Here is a 23,364-nt window from a genome sequence, read left to right as displayed (position 1 = left end):
TAAACAAAATTACCTATCAGTGGGACGACACTTGCTTGACAGGTAGAAAATATCACCTGTCGATTTGATTTGACATCTAATTATAGCCCAGCGAGACATTTAAGTAGTGTAACGCTTCTGCAGAAACCATATGTAAGTAAGACATGACGGCATTCTCCTATTCTCCTCATTCGCATCTGCATACCTACACTATACTCCAGTAACGTTGTGGAATGTGGCCCTAAGGAAGGCAGTGCAATTCATCGAGACATTAGGTAGATTAAGATTAAGCGGTGTAGAGAGTATAACGTTCTAATATTCTTTAGACGTTGTTACCTGCTACACCTCCTACATATCGACTTGAACCAACTTACACCAAGCGGCATTCCATTATCCCCAAGCTGCTTCGGCACTCCCACATTTTAACCATTTTCAGTCCTGCTTTCTCGAACAGTTCTCGAAATTCAGAAGGTGTCCGCTCTTTACCGTTCATCAAAGACATCATGGCCATGTCCAAGGCGAACCCGTGATGAACGTGGATACCGTAATTGGCTAATAGGGGCTTAGGGGCTGGCTTGATATACGGGTCTCCTATTGTTTCAGTCAAAGTAATATCGGCAACAAGTAGCCGCGAGTCTGGACCCATGGACTTGGCCGTATTCAGAAGAATCTCGACGCAAGCCTCATCATTCCAGTCATGTCTGTTTCTACGTCAGTCCTATCTTTAACGTCGAGTCTACAGCTTGTCTTACAGGACATGGCGCATCCAGTATATGTTGGCTTCCTTAACGGGATTTGGCTTGAAAAAGTCATGCGCCACGAACTGTACCCGTCCCGACTCTAGAGCTTCGGGGAGCTCCTTTTGCCATATTGAGGAACCTTGCTCAACCGCGGTCGGCAGGTCTTGTACGACGAAACGCAGTTCTGGATACACGCGGGCTAGCTGAAGATCAAAACTACCTAGATATGCCGTGTTAGCCGACTCTATGTGCGAAGAGACTTTACGTAGTCCATCAACCTTCAGGGGCAACTTACCGACACCGCCTCCAACGTCAACGACTAAACCGTTCCCCAATTCCTTCCAGGGGAAGTCGTATAAGGTTGCACTGCCTAAGCTCTTACTATTGCCAGCCAAGTACAAGTTGTAGGTTTGCGCGTCGTCCTTCGGGACCAACTCCTCATCGGGTGATACTTCTACTTTTTGATACGGGCCTCTTGCGGCGCCAGGACTTGCTTTCTCCAGCGCCGCTCGCGAACGGGGGACTTTCTCGTTCATCCACGTGAAGAATGGAAGTTCTGTGCCCACAGCCAATGGCCAGGCTGCGAGTTCCGGATCATAACTCGGTCCTCGGATAGGGTCCTTGAGTGCTTCTGGAAGTGCTGAAGCAGCTGCAAATCCCAAGGAACTGAATGCCATCATCAGCTTTGTGTCGGAATATGTTGGTCCTCTGACTGTCAAGATTCGCTCACCTAGATTTGACTTGCCCTAGAAGCTTTTCATCGTTGGCTAAGGCCTGCGAGATCCTATTATTTGCGAACTTGCCCGGCGCAACCTCTCGAAAGATATGCTGCGTGGCTAGAACTCGTAGTATGCGAGCTTAGTCCCGTTTCCCGTTAGTGGAACTTATTGCAAGGGCGCACACCAAAGCGGGAGAGACATGTATCTAAGTAGAAGCTTACCGAGCTTGTTCTTCTCGAGCCCAGTTGACTTGGCTAGGTCCTCAACAGATATCCCATCCGGACCGCCCTTGTCTAATAGGATTGCGATATTATGTTCAACCGCTATGTGAAGTGCTCGAACCTCGAAATACAATTCGGCAAAGTCTACTAAGCGCAGATGAGGCTCGGCTACGAGCTCTTCGATTGATCCTAATGCTGCAATGACAGTTCGTTGCGCGTCGTAAGCCTTACGCCCAGGTATCGCGAAGGTAGTTTCAGAAGCCGGTATAGCGTCCGGTGCGGGATTCTCCCATTCGGCGATTAGCGTTTCTGATGAGTCTTGGATGAGCTTCGCTACTTGTCGGAGAGCCGTAGCCCGTGATGATACATCGTCGTAAGACATTGTGAAGGGAAATAAATATATCGATTCTTTCTTGCCAGGGGCTTCGCTCTTGGCTTTACCTCACCATGAAATGGCATATCCTTATGTATCGCGGCATAAGCGTGGCCATAATCCACTTAACTACCAGCTACTCCAAAATGCTTGGTGATACCCTCTGAATTGCCGGTGGAGATCTGATATGACTGCATTCATAACATGCATCAATTTATACCCCGGCATCCTAATTGAGGTCAAGGCGAGAGCATATTGGATGGTTATGTCGTAGTGTCCGCTTTAAATGGGCTGTCCTTCTCCCCTCAGGACAATGGGACGTGGGGAAACCCTGTCGGCGAGAGATAGTATAACGAGGTACGTGAGGGGACACTTTTGCCTATTAGATGGTTTCGTGCTTACGAATGCGAGTGTAATACTTTTATCAGATCTCGACCATGCCGAGGATAAGTCTACAGAATCGCATAGTACTACGTGGTAAGCTCCTTTATATTGTCGTCTAATTACCGTAGTAAGTAGTAGGAATGAACTTCAACCTGCTCACTTATATAATAGGCTGTTGTTGTAGACTATGATATATGTTACAGTTCCAGAAGTGTACCACGTTGAAAAGTAATTACCCAAAACTAGGAGGTACATTGCTAGCATGGTCTTATCGTATATAATTAAGTCATGCTATTTGTTAGAGGTACCTCTACTACAGTAACATGCTACGGAATGATATATCGAAATTTTCGAAAGACTCCGAAGGCGAACCCTTTTATGGTGAAGCGTGGGATAGTGTGATGATATCGTGATTTGAGCGATGCCATTTTAGACATCACTGAGAAAGGAACTTGAAATTAATATATTCTCGCATATCTTCCTATATACCCAGAGAAAGAAGCTAAGAACAAACAACCGGTGTGGGACTCAAGCGTATGGTATCATAAGTCGGAACATAAAGGAGTCAAATGATTCCAAAGTAATACTCTTCGAAATAAACACTATCTGTTTCTGAAATCTATTCAAGAATTTCGATATTAAATATGAATTTATAAAGCGGATAGGTGTAGAAATAGGAAAAGGAGTAAGCTGTAACTATACTGTAATTAATTCAATGAGCCAATCGGAGATAATTATCTCTCTTCGGTCCCGCTCGGCCCCGGCTAGCCTTCGGAACCGCATAACGCCATTCGGCGCCGATATTATAAACTGAAGTCGTGGAGCAATCGAGATGTTACCTATCGTAAGGAGAGATGGCGGACATCAGACGATTCTTCTTATTCGTTGTCCGGAGGAATAGTGACTACAACGGCGAAAACTTATGATGCTCTCCGGTGTTCCATAGCCTAGTCTCTGCTATATGGAACTGGGCTGCCCTCCTTGCCCCTGAGAGGTGGCCCAAGGGCCAAAGCATACGATGAAGTAAACGCCGGTCATGTCGTGAGTTATTAAATCTAAGTCCATCAGAGAACACTTATTTACTTACATCCTATCCAATTTTCCTCAAACAGAGAAATATCCCAACATGAGCAATCTCTACGACGTTATCATTGCGGGCGGAGGGCCAGTCGGGCTCTTTCTAGCCTGTGAGCTAGCGATGGCAGATGTGTCTGTCCTAGTGCTAGAGCGCGAACCCGAGCCCAACTCTCCCTCCAAGGTTGGACTATCGGGCATGCGAGCGTTGAACACAGCTTCTATGGACGCTTTCTACCGACGCGGACTGCTGGACAAAGTCACACCTCCGATCAAGCGACCGCTTAACTTCCAGGAGAAGCCCGGATTCCAATTCGCTGGCCAGTTTGCTGGCATATGGCTAAACGCCAATAGACTCGACCTAAAGCGGTTCAAATACCGCATCCCAGGACCGTCACTCGATATCAGTCTCAACCCGGTGTCGATAGCCGGGATCGAGGCTGTGCTAGCGCCGCGGGCCGAGAGCCTAGGGGCCACTATACTTAGAGGGAAGAACGTCACGGGAGTCTCTCAAGACGAGGATGCCGTCACGGTAGAAGTAGGAGATGAGGAATTCCACGCGAAATGGCTCGTTGGATGCGACGGGGGGCGAAGCACGGTACGAAAGGCCGCGGGCTTCGAGTTCGTCGGGACAGAACCGACATTTACCGGGTACGCTGTTCAAGCCGACATAGACCAGCCCGACAAGTTGAAGATAGGCTTCCACCCGACCGAAGACGGCATGTACGTTATGATGAGGGCGGGGAACTTCCACCTGCTAGACTTCGACGGCGGCTTCTTCGACCGCACGCAAAACGTCACGGCGGCGCACATCCAGGACGTCCTCGGCCGCGTAACCGGCACAGACGTCAAGATCACAAAGCTCCACCACGCCTCCTCCTTTACCGACCGATGCAAGCAGGCGGCGAGATACCGCAACGGCCGCGTCCTCCTAGCCGGCGATGCCGCGCACATCCACTCGCCGCTGGGCGGGCAGGGCCTGAATCTGGGCCTGGGGGACGCCGTCAACCTCGGCTGGAAGCTAGCTGCGACGGTCCGGGATTCGAGGACCCGGTATGGACCGGTGGTGGATCTCAGCCTCCTCGATACGTACGAGCAGGAGCGACGTCCGTTCGCGGCCTGGGTGCTGGAGTGGACGCGCACGCAGGTGACGGTGCTGAAGCCCGGCCCGCACGGCGCTGCGCTTCGCCAGCTCATGAGCGATTTGGTCGATACGGACGACGGGCATAACTTGTTCCTCGGGCGGATCTGGGGCTTGTCTCAGCGGCATGATCTCGGCGATGCGCACCCTCTAGTCGGTGCCAGCGCTCCGGATTTCGAGTTTAGCGATGGGTCGAGGCTAGGTCCTAAGTTAGAGGGAGCGCGGGGCCTTCTCGTCGACTTTAGCGATGGTGCGGCTCTCGAGAAGCTGGCTGAGGGGTATAAAGCTCGAGTTGATTATGTTGGTGGTGTCGGTGCTAGGGACCAGCTTGGCCTAAGTGCTTTGTTGGTTCGACCCGATGGTATTGTTGCTTGGGTGGCCGAGGGGAGTCTCGATATTGAAGGGGCTAAGGCTGCTTTAATGCGTTGGTTCTGATTTGGTTCGTAAAGGGGGGAGTCATGGAGAGATTTCATGTAGTATTGGTAATAAGCTCTGATTTTCTTCATTATACCTAGGTACCTAGGTAGTCAGGTAGTCAGGTACCTAGGGAAGCATGTAAACCAATAACTTATCCAAGTCTCTAGAGCCGTAGGCAATATAACTAAGATCTATCAATTAACCTTCAGCATTGCGTGAGCTACCTAGTTACATTTATTTTTCGGGCGTGATAGAGCTTGAGCAGGAATCCCGTCCCTTTCCGGTAACACGTTGTCTTTAACATAGAGACTCTTAACATAATCCATTCATCACTTCCATGGTATATATCTTGTCTTGGATACCGAATTCGCGGAAATATCGCTTTCATACCTAAGTAGCCTGGATCAATGGGCGAACCTGAAATCCTTTCTTTTGCTTCCTTGGTCTGTAGTAGTTTCGAGATAATGCATTTGCTCCTATGATTGCGTTAGTTTCTTCGCCGTATTACACCCTCGCGTACGCAATTCTTACCTCGCGGGTCATTGCGTTCCAATCCCTATCTCTTTGCTTGTTACGGTAGATATAATAGGCCTTTATAAGTATATATATGACTATATTTGCTGCGCAAACTGCCACGAGCTGCATGTTTCCGCGGCGATCTGTCAATATTCGCGTCAGTCGGGACCTGGGGTCAGAATATTAAAAAGGGGGGGAGTTACACACATTCAGGTTTGTCATCGGCACGGTAGATGTTTGAATATGCAATACCAGAGACCTGCACAAACATACTGCCGTAGTGATTAGCTTGAGTTTCTGGTAACCATGATATAATTAGCACTCACTTGTAGGCCGCGGCAGAGACTGTGCGTGTTCTGACGGTATTAGAATTCCGGCTACACCAACCAACCTGTATAGCATGAGCTATATTATTTATTAGCGAGTATAAATAAGTAGTAATTAGGATTATACCTACAATATGGGTATGAGAGTAGAATTATTACTATAGCATATCTTGCCCACTCAGATGTATTACTCGGTATCACAGCCAGGGCGATGATGTTAGGCAGAATCCAAATCTGCGCGAGCATGCCCATGAGCGACCTCTCATCCCACATCTCGGAGAGGTACGTTAAGGTAAGCATCTATATAGATAATTAGGCTCCGTTAGGCTATTGAGATTCTTTCGAAGAGGTAGATGATATGCGGGGGTTAACTTACCGTGACAATTCCTAGAACTTGACTAGGAATCGAAAGCAGATTGGAGTTGAACGTATCGAAACCAAGATCTCGGAGCGTTAGAGTTAGATATTGATCCGGGGGGCCGACTGGAATTCCGAACACAAGTCCGGCAATGTAAATTGGCCAAAGGTCATAATCGCATAGCGATTTCCATAATCCTTTCAAGTCAACCGCTTGACGGTTATGCATGTCTCCTTTAGAAGGGTCATCCCTCAATATACGATTGACCATTATGACCTCTTCACGTTCACTGAACCAGCCTTTCGGTCGATACCATGTTTTAGTCTGTGTAGGCGATGGTGCCATCATAAACCAAGACCACACTCCGATGGAGAGGGTGAAGAGGCCTTCAATCAAGAATAACCACCTCCATCCTTCATATCCGTGGAGGCCACGGAGTCGAAGGAGACCAAAAGCCAGGATGGGCGCAATGATATCGACTACCTTTAGGGTTGTCCAAAATAGGGCCAGGCGAAAAGGCAATTCGCTTGCCTTAAAGAAATAGGACTGAGGCCGAACCGTGTTAGATCCTGTTACGACAATTTGTATGATGTATCTAAGACATAAGAAGAACCAACTTACCAAGTATAAGACAATGTCCGGAATGAAGCCACCTTGTAGCAACCCAAGTAGGACACGACACGCAAGAAAGGTTTCCCTGCTGTTCAGCCAAAATTGAGAAGCTGCCACAATAGACCATAACACCATAATTGTCGGTATCCATCGATCAGGACCTATACACCATATTAATAAGGGCTTTAATCTGGGCGAGTATAAACTTGTACTTACCTACTTTCTTGCTCACCAACTGTGATGGAAGTTCGGCGCACAAGAATGCTAATTTGAAAATAACATTTCCCAAGTTATAGTCTATATACACTCGGTTATTAAAACTTGGCTCTCACGCGGAATAATAGACGTAGTACTTACCGTTCGTAGACAAGTTTAGGTCCTCTAAGAAATTGTCCGTATTTGCTTGTGACAAGTTTCCACGATCGAGGTCCAAGGCAAAAAATGCGATGCACGCCCACAACGTGATCTTCCAGTCAAGCTTGTTAATGAGTGGCAACTCCTCAGCCCACGTCCATCTCGCGCTCGGGTCGAACCGGTGTAAGTTCTCGTACTTTTCAGTTGGCTGGAAGTGCTTCGCTTTCTCCGGGTCGTCGAAAACGGAAGGCTGCGTCGCAATCTCGTCCAAGTTGTGCTGCGGCTGCTTCCTACGGAATAGAGTCATGATAGGGAGTACCGGAGGCTCTGTCTTCTGCAATTCTTGGTGCATAAGAATCCGTTCTTTTATGGCGGCCGGATCTTCGCCATGCTTTTTCTCGGAACCCGATAGCGACTCGGGCCGGATCACGACTGTGTCCTTTGAATCTGCCATGATATCTGAATAGCTGGACAACGTCCAATATTTTCACGTCTGAACTGATTCTCGAGATTGGTAAATTTGGCAGTACGCCACGGATAACGGCCATCCTTATAGTGCTTCTGGTGCTTGAAGCTGGCGCGTGGACGAGACCTTGGCGTGATCTCGCCATTCGCCATCTTCCTCCTTTAGGAATTACTGGCCGTCGTATTGTCTGGGCTCGGTTGAAAACTGCAACGCAGTACAGGAATTTTTGGAGGCATATGAGGAAAGTTTCTCGGGTAGATTTGGAAAAGGTGAGCACGCCATATATAGGTTTTAATCACGAATGTGGCCAAGACTTGCCAATACAATGATAATTACGCTATGTACGACACGAACTACCAACCACTGTTCACCCTACCAGCCGTCAAGGACTCAGCGTAGTAATATCTCCGTGCTCCTGGCATATCCAGCTCCTTGGAATCGGGTTTGTGAGTAGATCAAGTCAAAATTAGCCAATAGAAGTGTCCCCGATGGTGTTCGCCGCATCTATGCAAGTATCAATTCTGACGGAATTCGGCAACCCCCCAAGTCTCTTTAGATACTTCGTTCATGTATTATGGATTATAATACATAAGGTAAATTAGTACTAGCAGGCTGTGGTTATTGAAGCGCCACTTACACATATGTAATTAACTGGAAAGCTAGTAGTGATCATGGCTTACTTAAGCTGGAACTGACTTGAGGAACTGTTAACTGAGTCAAGTCGATACCTGCGAATTAGTTGGCTTGGCCAGACTTCCCTTTGCGTGAACTAATTCCGTGGCAAGATACGTATCAAGTTTTCACTCCGGCTGTAAGCTATCTATCATAGAGATCGTGCGGACTGTAGGGCCGACTGCATGTGGAGTCTACCGACACGATCTACATGATGAAGTTAAACAGGATACTATGGAATGGATGTTGAAGTTAACTGGGCAGGTAGCCATCACTTATACGTGTATAGGCTCCTATTGTCTAAATACCAAAAGAAGACTATAAGTAACTAGGTACTCTTATCACTTTGGGAATATATAAAACTGAAGTTGTTTGTACTATTATCGTAAAGTCTCCGAGGAAGTTCGCATTTAGGAGATTTCGTTATCTTTTAAACTACGATATCAATTATATCGAATAGGACGTGTAACATGAACTATAGCTTAGTAATACATCTACAGCAGAGCGGGGAATACAAATACTCCAAGGTCGTAGTGGGGGGTAGCTCTCGAGTCTCCAATATGTAACTTTATTAGCTAGATATTTGGTATATAAGATCTTCGTATACCTAGATCTATACTAGAAAATCACATCCCATGTAAGAGGCGGCAAAGAAAGTAAACCTCGTCCAGTAGTACCTAGTCTTCTCTCGCTTATCCTTCACTTTTCCAAATCCCAACTGCTGCCGAGACACCTAACCAAAATGTCGGCCCCTCCTAACCTTCCCAAGATGACCTATCGGTTCCTAGGCCGATCCGGTCTCCAGGTCTCGGCCATCTCTCTAGGCGGCTGGCTCACCTACGGCGGACACGTCGATAACGGTATACCTACCGTTCAGAGACGCATGTGTAGAATGGCACGGTGCTAACTGAAGCCGTAGAAAATACTTTCACCTGCATGAAGGCTGCTTATGACAGCGGCATTAACTTTTTCGATTGTGCCGAGGGCTACGCGGGTAAGGGAGCAACTCCTCATAAAAAGAATCGATGGTCGGATTCAGATCCGCGGGCTGATGTAGTAAAATAGGGGGCAAGTCAGAGGAGGTGATGGGCGAGGCAATCAAGAAGTTCGGCTGGAAACGCAACGACCTCGTGATATCGACCAAGGTACTGAAGTAACACGCCGACTCCCTAGGACTAGCTACCTACTGTGCTAACATCGCTACAAAGATATATTGGGGCGGCGCGTTTGGTGACAACCCCGTCAATAACAAGGGGCTTAGCCGGAAGCATATCATCGAGGGCATGGACGCCTCGTTATCTCGCCTAGGGCTCGAGTACGTAGACCTAATCTACGCGCATCGCCCGGATAGACTCACGCCGATGGAGGAGACGGTGCGTGCCTTCAACCACTTGATCAACACCGGAAAAGCGTTCTACTGGGGCACCTCGGAATGGAGCGCCGACGAGATCGCCCAGGCGTGGCGCTACGCCGACAAATTAGGCCTCATCGGTCCCGTTATGGAACAGCCGCTATACAACATGCTGGATCGCGAGAAGGTGGAGAAAGAATATGCTCATCTGTACCGGGAAGTTGGGCTTGGGCTGACGGTATTTTCGCCGCTGAAGACGGGCATCCTCTCTGGCAAGTACAAGAACGGAATCCCCCCTGATTCAAGATACGCCCAAGAGTCGATCGAGTTTATTGCCGGGTTCTGGAAGCGGACAGGCAAGGAGAAATGGGAGGGTATTATCGAGCAGGTGAAGAAGCTAGAGCCCATCGCGAACCAACTCGGCGTTAAGCAAAGCCAGCTAGCCTTGGCATGGGTGCTCAAAAATCCCAACGTGAGCTCCGCCATCACCGGCGCGAGTAGTGCCGAGCAGGTGTACGAGAACGTGCAGGCCGTTGAAGTTGTCGACAAGCTGACCCCAGAGATTATGGCCAAGATCGATGAAATTCTCGAGAACAAACCGCCTGCCATCATTGAAAGGTTTTAGGCGGGAACTTGTAATGCTACTAGCTATTGGCAAGATGTTAGAGGTAGTTAGTCTAAAAAAGCAATAGATATAGATGCCGACCTTTATGGAATGCAAAGACTATCCCTGGGCTCACCAGCTACCGGTAGCTCATCACGGATATCGAAAAGTCCTCCTCGATGACTCGACCAGGTAGATAAACATTAATATTCATTAAGAGTAAATGTAGAACGCCTCTGATACGGCTGCCACCAGTCCCAAGCAGGCATCAATCAGATTCCAACCCTTCCCAACGAGGACGAATCACCCAGATGTCCCGTGCCACCAATATTCTATACAACCCGACATACCAACGTAATGAGTCGCCGTCTAATATATCTCATTTAATAAATAACCGCAATAACTTCGTTAGATAACCTAGATAGCCCATAGGCCGCTCAAAACTCCGTTTCCCTACATATCCTTCCAAGCCTTCCGTTCTTCAATCATAGGGTTAATGTAGAGGTAAGACCGCTCTCGGGGGCGGTTCTGGTATGTTGGATGTCGGAACGGGTGTTGTAGATTGATTTTGATCCGCTCCTTGTTGTAATTCGTCGTATGTTGGTGGTCTGCTGGTACCGGGCCTGTCTGTGGCTATAGCACCCGGCAATGGTTGCAAGGGACTTAATTCTACGTCGTCTGTGTTATCGGGTCGTTTTTGTGCCGGGGTGTAGGCTGGTGGCGCTTCACCCAGCTCATTTAGACCTTCCTCTCTACTACCAAACTCCGATCCTAGTCCACGTCTCCCTCCTCTCGTCCGCCGCTCGGTCGGTGCTCTCGATCTCGAACGGTTGCCCATGGCTTCTAGATCTCGTTCTAAAGCGCTGGTGCCGTATAACATGCGGAGCTTTCTTCGGCGGCGATAACGGTAGCACATGAGGAGCGTTCCAACACCGACGAATATGATGATCGGAACAAGTACCCAAGAGAACGGGTACGTTGCGAATATATTGCCTGAGCCGGTGTCGTCTGGGTCCATTTTCGGGTTCTATTTGAACGTGTCGCGTGACTTAGATCAGAGGCCCCTTCAGCTCGGGGCTCAAATAAATTATACGCTGGACTGGAAGTGTAGTAATGTAGGTGGAAGATTTAGAAGCGATGTTTCAATGATCAGCTGTTGTTGACGAAATATTCGTACGTCAAGTGCGACGCAGAGAGCGGAGAATCTTTGTGGCGCCGAGGGGTGATAGAAGGTGGTGATTTCATCTAATATCCATCGGGTTGATTGGTATCGTACAATGTTGGCCTCGCAACGCTATGCTTGAGAATACATTATACGAAAGCAAGTCTGCAAAATTGCACCTCGTACCGTTGGTGGTGGCTCGAATTCATCTGATAGTTCGGAGAGTACGACGTGAATCGGGGTGGGATAAAGAGACGGGCGGCTCGAGTGACGAGGGGGATGAATCCTCTTCGGTTAACCCCTGAGATATCTGAGATATGCAATCAGATTTCTTCCGAAGAGGTTACAATTATTCTGAACTAGGTTGGCGCAAAGTGGTGAGCTGCGGGAGATGAAAGTTCAAATACCTAAGGTAAATATGCCGATAGGTGGCCCGGTAAGTTCGGATCATTGAGCTGATAACCGGCGTTTTAAGGCTTTGTCGCTACGTAAACGTTTGTTAGCGTTAAGCCAAAATCCGTGCTAATCCTTTACTCCCCCGCAGCTCTAGCTTACTATGTACATGAGGTACCTAACGTTACCTGTGTTGTATTAATATACCTATGTACTCCGTATGCGTATCGTATCCATGGTATATTTCGGGTTTTCTAATTATTGTGCAGTATATAAAGTATGTCATTTTCGTAGCAGGGGTTCAAACTACTCTTTGATTTGTTAGACTTATTCTGCTCGGCTAGAGACATTAGAATCATCTATGTAAAGATTAAGACATTGACATTAATGGTTCAATGTTGATTGACAATTGACTAGGTACATGTAGCGTACGTTAGGTTAGGTACTTAATGCTACATAATGTAAGGACCTACATGCTTGCTCAGGACCGCCCTAAACTTTATTTATTTAAGGAACTCATGTCAGCTCTACCTCAAGTTTGGTGTGGGTCTAACTACTATACCTTTTCGTAGCCGGAAGTTTCATCCATTCCATCTAGGTTAGACTTTTAGCGTCCGTAAGCACGGGAAACGACACTTTACGGAATCCATCAATCTTTGGTAAAGCAGCTGTTTTATCACTAAGATACCTAGTTAACTACCTACCTAATCCTTTCAAGCTGCGATAAAAATAAAGCAGAGGAATCTCGGCCGAGGAGCACAACTCTTATCATACCGCGACAAACAAGAGACCTTGGAAGACTAATTACACGATGGTCCGCGCTATCAAAGGTCTTTTTCATTTTTCTCTCTCTTTAATTTGCTATATCATCTGGTTGCTAATATATATTCAGGGACTTTGGTTGAGTGCGAGCCCTCAATCAAATCCATCATCGTCAGTATCGACAGCCAGAACAATGAGTATATAATTGAGGATCTCGACGAATCTCACCTGGTAATCAAAGATAATATGGTGGCCCAGTTGAAGATGGAACTCGATAAGGTATAGTCAGGGCTTCCCCAAACTCTTAGCTTAGGCTACTAACACGTCTTATCAGCGATTGAAGGAGAACGTCCCCGAAGTAGAGGACGACTCCGATTCGGACCGGGATGTTCAATAAAAGGAATTCAATGGCTACCTAGGTACCTAGGTAGACGCCCCTATAAAACATCGACAAATGTAAATTCTTATATAATTCGCTTCGTACACAGCAGTCTATCAATTTAAAAGGACGCCAAGTCTCTTTCTGCTACTTGTTGCTTGTAATTGGGCCTACACTCGGGTGCGCTTTGATACCATCCAAAGCACCTGTCAATCCTGTCAATATCAATCTATAGCTTCTCAAACCTCGGCCTAGTCCTCCTTAGTCCAGATAGCAGCGCGGTTTTAAAGTCGTTAGATTGAAGCATCGCCTGGTTCCACAAGCTTGTGTATCTCAAGTCTATTCTAGTTAGTTATCGCACTGCTGTATACCTTGAAGGCGGACTTACTATCAGCAACTGTGTTGTCCCTTGCGTGGTTCAACAACTCTTTCGTGCCCTGGACGGCAACTGGGCTCTTGGATGCTATGAATGATGCAAGCATGCTGGCTGCCTCGATGGCCTTTGCTTTGGTTTCTAGCACCTGACTCACGAATCCAACAGCAAGAGCCTCTTCGGCGCCAAAGCCCCGGGCTGTTAAGCAAACATCCTTAACCCACGAGAAGCTCGAGACGATCTTGGGTAGCCTTGCGAGAGTACCAATGTCTGCAGCCATACCGATGTCTACTTCCTTGACAGAAAACCTTGTATCTCTCGAGCAGATTCTCACGTCTGCGCAGCAGGCTATATCGATAGCCAAGCCGATAGATACACCGTTCATGACACAGATAACAGCTAGCATATTGTTTAGTTGGCCATGATTTAAATGTGGCGAGCGAGAATGAATGTTTACTTACGCTTCTCGCATTTCTCTATCTGGTTTATGCAGTCTTGGAACTCGGAGATCTGACGCCGAAGCTTCGTTGCCTGTCTCGCGGCATCTGGTTGTTGATCGCGATTCCCTAGGAGGCCTCCCTGATCCACGGCTTGCACATCTAGACCAGCGGTAAATGCCCGGTCGCCGACTGCAGAAAGTATTATAGCGCGAACACCTGGATCACGAGATAACTTTGCGAATATCCTTCCAATCTCTACCCACATATCTGGTGTGAATGCATTTAGCTTGGATGGGCGATTGATCTCGACGTGCGCCACATATTCGGATGGCGACGAGATAATAAAGTGCCTAAAGTCCGAGTAACTTTCTCTTTCCGATTGGGCCATGATTTAAAACTTGGGGTTTACAAAATGGGAGTCGATATAAGTAAACGCTTGGGCGGTATAAGGCGATATAAGGCGATATAAATGTCTTGGGAAATGTGAGGAGTTGAAACTGATTCTTTTCTACCTACATATCTCTTATGTAAATCGTCCCAGCTTTTATGACTTGTCCTGCTTGTCTTACGCCCCCGTCTTGCCGAGGCACCTCTTATGGACCCTGTTTTGAATTGCATATGTACCGTTACATGTTGCTATGCATCTGTCGTATGCAATGATGCATCTGTCGCGAAGTCTTCCAGCCACATTTCATTGATCCCTGTTTGTCTTGTCTTATCGATACATCCTTATCACATCTTATCACACCAAGCTAAAGTACGATTTGGTTTAGATCGTCGGTGGGAAATTGTCTAATCGACCGATTCCTACTATGTAAGAAAAAAAAAAGTTGATTGGTTTCTCAACTCACTTATACGTTTTTTTCTTCCTTAACGGAAGCACACGACAGCATACATCACACCTGTTGACGATGGCGGCAGAGGTTGCGCCGCTTCCGCAGCTGAAGCTTCCTTCGGGGCCTTCTCAAATTACTGCAGAACAGCGATATTGGAAGTCATTTAAGAATCAACTTGTGATTCCGTCGCCGACTCAATACCCCATCACCCACATCACCGTTCCCGCGACTAATCCAGCTGCGATTGGTACTTCCAACAATGATTATTTCGCTGTCACGACGGGAACCCGCGTCCAGATTTACTCGATAAGAACGAGGAAGCTGGTTAAGACGATTACCCGTTTTGGAGACATTGCGCGAAGCGGAGACGTACGACGGGATGGTCGTATATTGGTGGCCGGAGACGATACGGGCAAGATACAAGTCTTTGACGTCGGGTCGCGAGCGATTCTCAAGACGTGGGCGCAACATAAGCAGCCAGTATGGACAACGAAATTCTCCCCGGCCGATCTCACGACTCTTATGAGTACGAGCGATGATAAAACAGTGAGATTATGGGATCTTCCTAGCCAAGAGAGCACGTCGACGTTCGTAGGCCATGCCGACTACGTGCGCAGCGGCAGCTTCATGCCCGGAACCATGTCAAACATGCTGGTATCCGGTAGTTACGATTCCACAGTGAAGCTCTGGGATCCCCGAACACCGGGCACAGCCGTCATGACGTTTAAACACGCTGCACCTATAGAGGACGTGTTACCTCTTCCCTCTGGAACTACTGTTCTCGCATCGTCCGAGAACCAGATCTCCGTTCTAGACCTCGTGGCTGCGAAACCGCAACACATAATATCCAATCACCAGAAGACCGTCACTTCTCTGTCCCTTGCCTCTAACGGCCGTCGCTTAGTGTCCGGAGGTCTAGACGGCCATGTCAAGATCTTCGAGACGACGGGTTGGAACGTCGTCGCAGGCGCCAAGTACCCCTCTCCCATCTTGGCTGTTAGGGTCATTACCGCCGGCGCCAACGACGACGACCGACACTTAGCAGTCGGCATGCAGTCTGGTGTTCTCTCGCTGCGCACGCGGCTCACGGGACCTGAAGCAACCCGCGAGCGTGAGCGTGAGAAGGAGATGGCCGCGCTGCTCTCCGGGAACATCGACTCGCACGACAAAGTCAAGAATAAGCGGAAGCGTCGTCACGGCGCAGCCAAGCATCTCGACATGATCGGAGAGGGCGCCGACGTCGTCATCGCCAATGATCTCTCGCGACCCAAGCGCGAGACGCCCTGGCAGAAAGACCTACGGCATGGCCGGTTCGCTGCGGCCCTAGACCGTGTGCTCGACCCAAGCGCCAAGGACCACAGTCCATTAACGGTGCTTACGCTGCTGATCGCACTTCGCCATCGCAGCGCCCTACGCGAAGCCCTCGAGGGTCGCGACGAGGCCACTGTCCAGCCCATCCTCAAATGGGTGCAGACACACATCATCGACCCGCGCTACGTAAGCATGTGTACCGACGTCGCCATGCACCTACTCGATCTATACTCCGAATTCGTCGGCGGCAGCGCCGAGCTCCAGGCTAACTTCAAGACGCTGCACCGCAGGGTGCGGCTCGAAGTCGAGAGGGCGCAGGTGGCGACTCAGACGAGCGGGATGCTGGGGACCTTGCTAGTGAGCAGCTTGGATTAATGTTACTCGGCTCTATCGAAGAAGAGACGGATCGGTCTGAGGGAAAGGGGGGGTATCGGGGGAAGTGGAAAGGAAATTAAGAAATAATCTCGAGAAGGTGGTTCTTTTTTGCATGGCGATGGCGTTTCGGGCCGGAAAATTAAGGGTATTTTTCGATTGAGGCCATTTCAGGATCGGATCGGACTTGATATCTATCTGGGTACGAACGAAGGAAGCTCGCCCGCCGGGCGTTGTAAGACTCGCGTAGTATAAGCAAAAGAAATATATAGCCTTGTATTAAGGATTCTATGCTACGGTTAAGACTGGTTGAGTTGCGGGTTCCAATCCTGGAAAAGAACACAAGTCGAAAACACATTGCGTATCGTCAAATTCCAGCTGACCCGCCTGAACGTTCGTTTTGAATCATTCGTATATTTCCAGTGGTGCCTATCAAAATCGGTCCTACCAAGTAAAGCTGCCTCTGAACTTCCTAGCTTCTAATTACGTCAACCCTGTTGCGTACGAGTCTAAAATGAGATTTAGACCATTTTCCATTCGGCCCTCCGCGGTATTTTTCACACGCCGAAGACCTCCCTTTCCGCACGTCCGTCTTGTCTATATGATCACGGCCAAACGCGATTGCCCTCCCTCCGACACATCAAAGAAACACCCCCAAGATACCGGACAAAGACGGGAAAGGGAAATACAAAACAGCAAAAGCAAGTAACCGGTACCTACCTCATTTGCTTCAAACACATTATACATATTATACAACGCCTTCTTTCGAATTCGTAAATGCTCGTATCATCAATATCTTCCATGTCGTCGTGCTCGGCCCGTGCCGATATCAATCCTACTCATTTCTTCCATGAGCGCCCACTCTTCGTTGCCTCCTCGCCCCGGGGTTGGCCCTAAGCCGCCACTCATCATTGGTACCTTGGCTGGAATTGGAGGGCCGATGCCAAATCCCGAGCGAGCGGCGCCTGAGCCGTGATTCTCATAATCAAATGTGCTAGCACGAACGAGCGCTCGAGGGGGCGTGCTATTACGCTGATGAGGCGTGGAAGGGCCAAGTGGATTAGGCCCTGAGGATATTGGCGCCGGCAGGGCTGATGCACGGTGTGCTTTCTTCTGTAAGCGGTTTCGCCCCGTGCTCACAGGAGGAGAAGGTGTGGGGTCAGAAGGGATATATGCTGGCGGTGCAGCTATTGCCGACTGAGGCCGAGTACTGGTACGGGGTGGCCGGCGGCTAGAGGGTGGCATCGGTTGCGCGCCAGCAGGCACCGGACGTGAACGTGTCTCCACAGGCTCAACAGGCTTCTTTGGCTCTGGTTCCGGCGCCCAAGTGTCCATAGGCAAGTGATCTGAGGGGTCAACTTCTCGTCCATCTGGTGTCACTATCTTTCCGTCTGCATTGGTGTATTCTCCATCCTTTGTCGACGCTACAGTAGGATTCAGGGCGTCATAAGAGTCTGGGCCGAAAGGAACCCCTGACAGTCGGCGACCATCAGATGGGGGAGGCGCCGGACTAACCGACTTGCGTTTGATCGTGTGGTTAGCGCTCGGGGCCGGAGAGACTCCCCGAGACCTCGAACCCGGAGTTGGTCCCGAAGGCGTGGTAGGCCCACCAACATAATTTACTAGGCTTCTATCATAGACCCTCGAGTTACTTGGATGGTGGGCATTAGGTGAATGCTGAATAGCGTAATTTGAGGGAGGCTCGCTTTGCTGTCTACCTCGGGTTTGAGTAGTCATAGGAGATGGTTGGGTATATCGACGCGCTTGCTTTCTTTCTTGCTGGAAGCGATCCGAGATCTCGCGCGCCATAGCTGGGTCAACCCCTGGAACTAGCGTTGGAGGTACGGAAGGGATATCATAAGCGTTTGGCGCATGCACTTGACTATTTTCTAGTTCACTTGGATAATTCGGAGTATGATCTATCTGCCTCGAATACTTTGGCACCAGAGCAAGTGCTTGGGAATAATCCTCAGCAGGTATGGGCGATGGTGATTTGTTATAGCCACTAGGGTCGTACTGCTCTTGAGATGAGATAGGGGAGGGGCTATAATGTCCAGATGGCGCACTATCACGCCCGTTTAAAGCCAACGGCGCAGGACTGGAAGCTTGATGATACTCCTGCTCGTCGTACTGGTGCGTTCTAGATCCGCTACCTCGGGGTCTTGCGCTTGGTGGTGTCCAGGATTCCGGAACATCCTCTACCGTCGGTTGCATTGATCGGTAGTGAGCTTCATATGCTGGATCGTAAGAGTAATGGCGTGACTGGCGGTTAGCATCGGCCTCGCGGTACGGCACCATGCTTTGCATATCCGGAGCCGACTCGTATGGGCGGTACGTGGGTCGACCAGGATAAGATGACGGCGCCGCTGAAGGCACTGAGTATCGATGGGCTTCGTTCCGTAAGACGTCATGCCTCATATGTGGGACAGCTTTATGCTGTAGCATGTCGAAGCTGCCACGGGGTACTAGTTCTTGTGAACCTACACTTGAGTTCCTAACTCGGTGGGCCGGCGGGGGCGGAGGGCAGTCATCGAGCTCAATCGATTGTCGAGGGTGGTGGACTGGCGGCGAAGACTCATAGGTTGGCTGACCATGGGTAAAAGATGACCTGGTATCTAGTTCATATGACCGACCATAAGCAGAGTCCGAATAACGTGGTTGTTCAGTATCTTGCGGCGGAAGTTTATAGTTCCTATCCATCGGTCGGTGTTGTGGAGGCTCTGCTCGGTGGGATGGCGTCGAGTACTGGCTCCCGCTGGGATGTGTTAAAGAGTACTGATCGAGCTGGTTGCTGGGTCTGTTTGAGGGTGATGTGCCGTATTCAACAGCCTGTAATGGCGCGTGGCTCGGAACAAATGAGGATGGGGGTGTTGGCTGTGGTCGGGACGGGGTATGCGTTTGATCTGCCACTGACGGTGAAGGTGCCTGACCCGTGACAGGATCGGAGGGCAACGGACGCCGTTTTACTACCGTCTTCTGGGGCCCACTAGCGGGTTCTGCGTCGAGGTTTGGTATTGCCTTTTCGGCTTTTGGGCGGCTGTCGTAAAAGGTGATCTCGATTCTAACCTCACCCGCATATTTGCCTCGATAATTCAAGCTATGCCACTGGTCGCTCTGTCCACCTCCTCGTACAATTATATCGCGTAGGTCAATCCACGTTTCGCCTATTAATTCCGTCTTCCTATCGTCGTTGAATACGGAGAGTTTTAACTGATAGTAGTCGAGCGAGTCGTGAACTACAAATCGAAGCTCTTGGTCCCTACAACGAATCCAAGATGTTAGTCAAGACGTACAATTTAGGTAGTTGCTGGCAATGTTAGATACGCACCATTTAGGGGTCTGACCACCTCGAATATCTGTAGTTGTCTTCTTCGCTTCTTTCGCCAGCCGCGCGGCGCAGTAGGGATCTTGTTTTCCAATTGTCTTCCTGTTTGGAAGATTCTTTGCACGATCAACAATAAGCACGAGAGTTCCAATCTCAGGGCCATCGACGCTCATATCGGAAAAGATACCGGCTGTATGCATGCCGTTTAATGGGTTAGGCATTTTCGGTTTAGTAGCCATCTTTCGAGTGGTTGAAGTTATCAAGCAGCTCTCATTGGAAGGCTGAGGTCGAATAAAAATCCCGATCCCGATCCAATTGACACAATCGATAGTACCGAAGGATAGATTTAAAGGTTGCGAGTTTACAGTTGTCTCGGTTGCTCGGCGGGTGCCTTTGTTGATTCTTCCGAGTAGACCTCGTATACGTTTAACTGCTAATAGCAGAATCAAAACGAGAGTCGGTGTTGAACGACCGGGAGAAGAGTAAAAAAAAAATAATAAGTTTAAGACCAATGAACGAGAGAATCAAATAAGCATCCAATATTATGAAGTTCCAATATTATGAAGTAGAGACCCAATTAGACAATGACAGCGGAAGTAGGAGAATGCAGAAGAGGATAATGACTTGCAGGTTTGCAGCCGGGCTAGAAGATACCCATACCTTGTCGAGGTGGGCAGCGGCCTGCAATTGGAGTGGCTGGTGACGAAAACAATGAGGTTGGGGCTTTTGGTTGGTCGAACAGGTCTTACCCGCTCCTGCTGTAGCAGTGCTAGCAGTTTTCGTGCTGCCGGGGAACTCCACAAGCTGAGGAAAAAACCCCGCCTCCCTAAAAAGATACCCCTGCCCTATGCTAAGACTTTAAAGACTTCAGGGCGCACAAGACGACAGGGGCCTTGTTTAGTGGGACCAGAACCAATAGGGACGCTAGATTAAGGTAACTTGTGTCAGGGAAGTATTTCCTTGGTTCGATTGCCCTACTTCTTATTCGTCGACTCTTTCGTATTATTCGAGTTATTGAAGAAAATAAAAGGTTTGTTATACCTGAGATGATTCTTAAACGAGATTCCTTTGAATTGTTCGCAGAGTACGGCATTGGGGTTTTCTCCGTTTTTAGGAAATTGTATTGATGCCTACCCTGCACAGCCTAGACGCGCAATCCACGAGGCTCTGCACTGTGCCGAGACGCCTAAATGACGCGACCATAATTATTTTCCGACGGCTCAGATTCAATCCCGCATCGACGGTCGAGAATCATATGAGCTGATCTTAATGATCGTTTTGTACACGGCTTTACATACGATGAACCTAGCCAAAACCCCCAAAATTTATTTCATTAAGTTACATTCACTATGGCGAGAGAATTATACATGCCGATTATCCAGGTTAAAGTGTCTCATTTACACTTACCTTGGATACCTGAGGTATGTACGCTTGAAGCATAATCATTCTCTATTGCTACGCTCTTACTAATGTCCCAACCCAGCTAAGTGGTACTATCTTCCGAACTACCATCGGAACTACGTCAGAATGCGTAATGGTCAAAATACCTAACACTAGTTGAACTTAAAGCGCGTACCTATCAAATAGTACGTGTACGTATATGTGGAATGCTGTGGGCTTTGTTAAACCAATCAGACTCAAGGAGTAACATTGATAAAAGGGTTGTCTGCAACCTTCAGACGACACATACCACATGCAAACAAACTTCGAGGTTGAAAATTTAATGCACAAGTTAATGAATTGGGATATCACGGTACGTATGCTCCAAACGTTGACCGCACAATTCAAAATTGGACCAATCTTTTAATTTGGGTTGTTAAGACTGATACACTCGTATACTCCGCATTTACATAACTGCTTGACCGTGCTAATATTCCTGGCTTGTACGAACAACCGCATCATACCCCTTATATCCCTTACATATCATTGAGGCGGTCCTTCGCGCTCTGCTTAGCTTCATCGGAGACCTTGGGGTTGTTAATTGCTCTGCAAAGATGGTTAATAATTAACTCGCCATCTTAGACGAACCCACTTACGCCTTTAAACCACCGGCGACATTCCCAGGGTTCTTGTTACCATCATCACCGCCATTCCCAGACTTGGGTACTGCAGGAATGATTAGAAAGCGGCCCAAGATAGGATACATGTTGGGCTAGATTCTTACCATCCCCACCGTTGAACTCGTTGTCGAGGACTTGCTTGGAATGTTCCTTAGACTCCTGACTGGTGTTAGGGTTGTTCAAGTTGGCCTTGTGACCGCCGGCTATTTGCGCTTCAGTGGGCATGGTGGATAATTTCAGATGGATAACGCGTTAAATATTAATACGATTGATGCTGACTAGTAAGTATTAGGTTATGTGTATTGTTGCTGTTATGTTGATACGAGACTGAATGGGAAAGAATCTAACTCCTCTTTATACACGTTTCTTCAGACCTTACTTAGGCTTACTTCCTATATCCTTTATGACATCCTCTATGACATATGAAGCCGCTGACGCCTATACTCCAGTTAATTACCAGCATAGACAATTAAGTCATGACGACAACAACGTGTAGTTTAGAGTCGTGTAATCACCAGTCAAGCCACCTTAGGCTACTTAGGCCTATGTCGGAAAGATTATCCTGGTCCGTACTTAGACATGATCGGTCAGGAGATTTACAGAGCTGAATCTAAGGTCTATCATATGTACATAACAGCATAAATCGAGAACCCCAGGATTTGTGTCATCGACCAGAATTATCGAGCATCGGACAGTGTTATTGAAGTTAATCACGACATAAGGCTTATCTGCTCTGAGAGGTGATCGCCAGGGACCGCGGATAGTCTGCTCCGTTACAGGTTCAAAGACTAAACGATTGGACTATATGAATTGTCATGAGCAAGCCTTACTGTCTACAGTTTAATACCAAGTTAGGCCCACATGAACCTCCACAGTGCGGCTTAACCCACGATTCAGCCTCAGATGTTAGCAACATCGACGTTATTCGTCGCCTCCCAATTATATTAACTATTACCCAATACCATACGAACGGCACTAAGCGTACTACGAGGCGCTACATCGATGGTAAGTCACAGGAGGAAAGAGTAATTATCGACGGCACTAGGTGATTATCCGGAACAGCCTCTAAACTCGAATATTTCAAGAGTTATGTAAGAGACATCCCCTGCATAATATGAAGAATGCAATTGCTCAAAAAGGGTGTCCAGTTAAGCATCGACAATATTTCAGCGGTGTCGACTATACACCAGATTGTGTGAAGCCTTCAAAGCTTAGCCTTGAAGGGTCCAGACAGCCAGATTCCAATCACATTCCCTTAAGATCAATTCGAACCCCACTGTCTAAACACGCTGCCGAACGACCCCTGAGAAGATGTGGACTACAAACCATCAAGACTACCTAATGTATGCAACGAATCGTGAACGCAATCGACCGATACCCAATCGTTTTCACGGCTAGCTCCATGTCGTTCAATAGTGCCCCCCTTTTTTGCGAAAGTGCTCTCGTCAACCGCGATTTACGATTGGATCAAGATATGAGTTCCGAGTTACTATGCAGGATATGCTATTGAGTGGACTAAAAGCAGATCAACTGGGGTGACTTGATACCAACCCCAAGAGGAGGTATGAACTACAGACCGACTTGTATGCTGCCGGTTACCGTAACGGCCCCACGGTTGAGACGGCGGTCTAGACCAGTACGCAT

At 48.3% G+C, this 23,364-nt stretch overlaps 10 protein-coding genes across 10 annotated transcripts; 4 read left to right on the top strand and 6 right to left on the bottom strand.

The window, feature by feature from the left end:
- Positions 1 to 349: 349 nt before the first annotated feature.
- F5Y00DRAFT_267953 (putative O-methyltransferase) lies at positions 350 to 2,050 on the bottom strand (the record flags this gene model as incomplete). Its single annotated transcript, XM_048012163.1, has 5 exons — positions 1,660 to 2,050; positions 1,450 to 1,576; positions 1,015 to 1,385; positions 732 to 939; positions 350 to 680 (listed from the first exon to the last, which is right to left on the bottom strand). The coding sequence occupies exons 1-5, from the start codon at positions 2,039 to 2,041 to the stop codon at positions 350 to 352; spliced, it is 1,419 nt and encodes a 472-aa protein (XP_047867238.1). The 5' UTR covers positions 2,042 to 2,050.
- A 1,223-nt stretch (positions 2,051 to 3,273) lies between these two features.
- On the top strand, positions 3,274 to 5,250 carry F5Y00DRAFT_267949 (FAD binding domain-containing protein). The gene has a single exon (XM_048012162.1). It carries the CDS (start codon positions 3,543 to 3,545, stop codon positions 5,064 to 5,066), a length of 1,524 nt encoding a protein of 507 aa, XP_047867237.1. The 5' UTR covers positions 3,274 to 3,542; the 3' UTR covers positions 5,067 to 5,250.
- Positions 5,251 to 5,256: 6 nt separating this feature from the next.
- F5Y00DRAFT_230891 (MFS general substrate transporter) lies at positions 5,257 to 7,722 on the bottom strand. Its single transcript, XM_048006955.1, has 9 exons — positions 7,218 to 7,722; positions 7,077 to 7,157; positions 6,870 to 7,021; positions 6,267 to 6,794; positions 6,022 to 6,190; positions 5,891 to 5,969; positions 5,772 to 5,836; positions 5,580 to 5,707; positions 5,257 to 5,524 (listed from the first exon to the last, which is right to left on the bottom strand). Exons 1-9 carry the CDS (start codon positions 7,666 to 7,668, stop codon positions 5,453 to 5,455), a joined length of 1,725 nt encoding a protein of 574 aa, XP_047867236.1. The 5' UTR covers positions 7,669 to 7,722; the 3' UTR covers positions 5,257 to 5,452.
- Positions 7,723 to 9,094: 1,372 nt separating this feature from the next.
- On the top strand, positions 9,095 to 10,328 carry F5Y00DRAFT_259842 (Aldo/keto reductase; the record flags this gene model as incomplete). Its single annotated transcript, XM_048010948.1, has 4 exons — positions 9,095 to 9,212; positions 9,272 to 9,346; positions 9,418 to 9,497; positions 9,561 to 10,328. The coding sequence occupies 4 exons, from the start codon at positions 9,095 to 9,097 to the stop codon at positions 10,326 to 10,328; spliced, it is 1,041 nt and encodes a 346-aa protein (XP_047867235.1).
- Positions 10,329 to 10,564: 236 nt separating this feature from the next.
- Positions 10,565 to 11,464, bottom strand: F5Y00DRAFT_19397 (uncharacterized protein). The gene has a single exon (XM_048005227.1). It carries the CDS (start codon positions 11,323 to 11,325, stop codon positions 10,801 to 10,803), a length of 525 nt encoding a protein of 174 aa, XP_047867234.1. The 5' UTR covers positions 11,326 to 11,464; the 3' UTR covers positions 10,565 to 10,800.
- A 794-nt stretch (positions 11,465 to 12,258) lies between these two features.
- F5Y00DRAFT_19356 (nucleotide excision repair, TFIIH, subunit) lies at positions 12,259 to 13,127 on the top strand. Its single transcript, XM_048005214.1, has 3 exons — positions 12,259 to 12,692; positions 12,755 to 12,903; positions 12,959 to 13,127. Exons 1-3 carry the CDS (start codon positions 12,674 to 12,676, stop codon positions 13,019 to 13,021), a joined length of 231 nt encoding a protein of 76 aa, XP_047867233.1. The 5' UTR covers positions 12,259 to 12,673; the 3' UTR covers positions 13,022 to 13,127.
- Positions 13,128 to 13,232: 105 nt separating this feature from the next.
- F5Y00DRAFT_259839 (ClpP/crotonase) lies at positions 13,233 to 14,204 on the bottom strand (the record flags this gene model as incomplete). Its single annotated transcript, XM_048010947.1, has 3 exons — positions 13,233 to 13,342; positions 13,392 to 13,775; positions 13,838 to 14,204. The coding sequence occupies 3 exons, from the start codon at positions 14,202 to 14,204 to the stop codon at positions 13,233 to 13,235; spliced, it is 861 nt and encodes a 286-aa protein (XP_047867232.1).
- Positions 14,205 to 14,651: 447 nt separating this feature from the next.
- F5Y00DRAFT_19367 (WD40 repeat-like protein) lies at positions 14,652 to 16,408 on the top strand. Its single transcript, XM_048005217.1, has one exon. The coding sequence runs from the start codon at positions 14,728 to 14,730 to the stop codon at positions 16,336 to 16,338; it is 1,611 nt and encodes a 536-aa protein (XP_047867231.1). The 5' UTR covers positions 14,652 to 14,727; the 3' UTR covers positions 16,339 to 16,408.
- Positions 16,409 to 16,908: 500 nt separating this feature from the next.
- On the bottom strand, positions 16,909 to 20,050 carry F5Y00DRAFT_19351 (uncharacterized protein). The gene is made up of 2 exons (XM_048005213.1): positions 19,664 to 20,050; positions 16,909 to 19,594 (listed from the first exon to the last, which is right to left on the bottom strand). Exons 1-2 carry the CDS (start codon positions 19,897 to 19,899, stop codon positions 17,125 to 17,127), a joined length of 2,706 nt encoding a protein of 901 aa, XP_047867230.1. The 5' UTR covers positions 19,900 to 20,050; the 3' UTR covers positions 16,909 to 17,124.
- Positions 20,051 to 21,576: 1,526 nt separating this feature from the next.
- Positions 21,577 to 21,945, bottom strand: F5Y00DRAFT_259836 (conidiation-specific protein 6; the record flags this gene model as incomplete). Its single annotated transcript, XM_048010946.1, has 3 exons — positions 21,577 to 21,646; positions 21,697 to 21,766; positions 21,825 to 21,945. The coding sequence occupies 3 exons, from the start codon at positions 21,943 to 21,945 to the stop codon at positions 21,577 to 21,579; spliced, it is 261 nt and encodes an 86-aa protein (XP_047867229.1).
- Positions 21,946 to 23,364: the final 1,419 nt, after the last annotated feature.

The sequence above is a fragment of the Daldinia vernicosa genome (assembly GCF_022497035.1).
Source record: "Daldinia vernicosa strain CBS 139.73 unplaced genomic scaffold F5Y00scaffold_11, whole genome shotgun sequence".
Classification (NCBI taxonomy): Eukaryota; Fungi; Ascomycota; class Sordariomycetes; order Xylariales; family Hypoxylaceae; genus Daldinia; species Daldinia vernicosa.
Note: the sequence above shows the minus strand (reverse complement) of the source record. Positions and strands in the feature narration are given on the sequence as shown.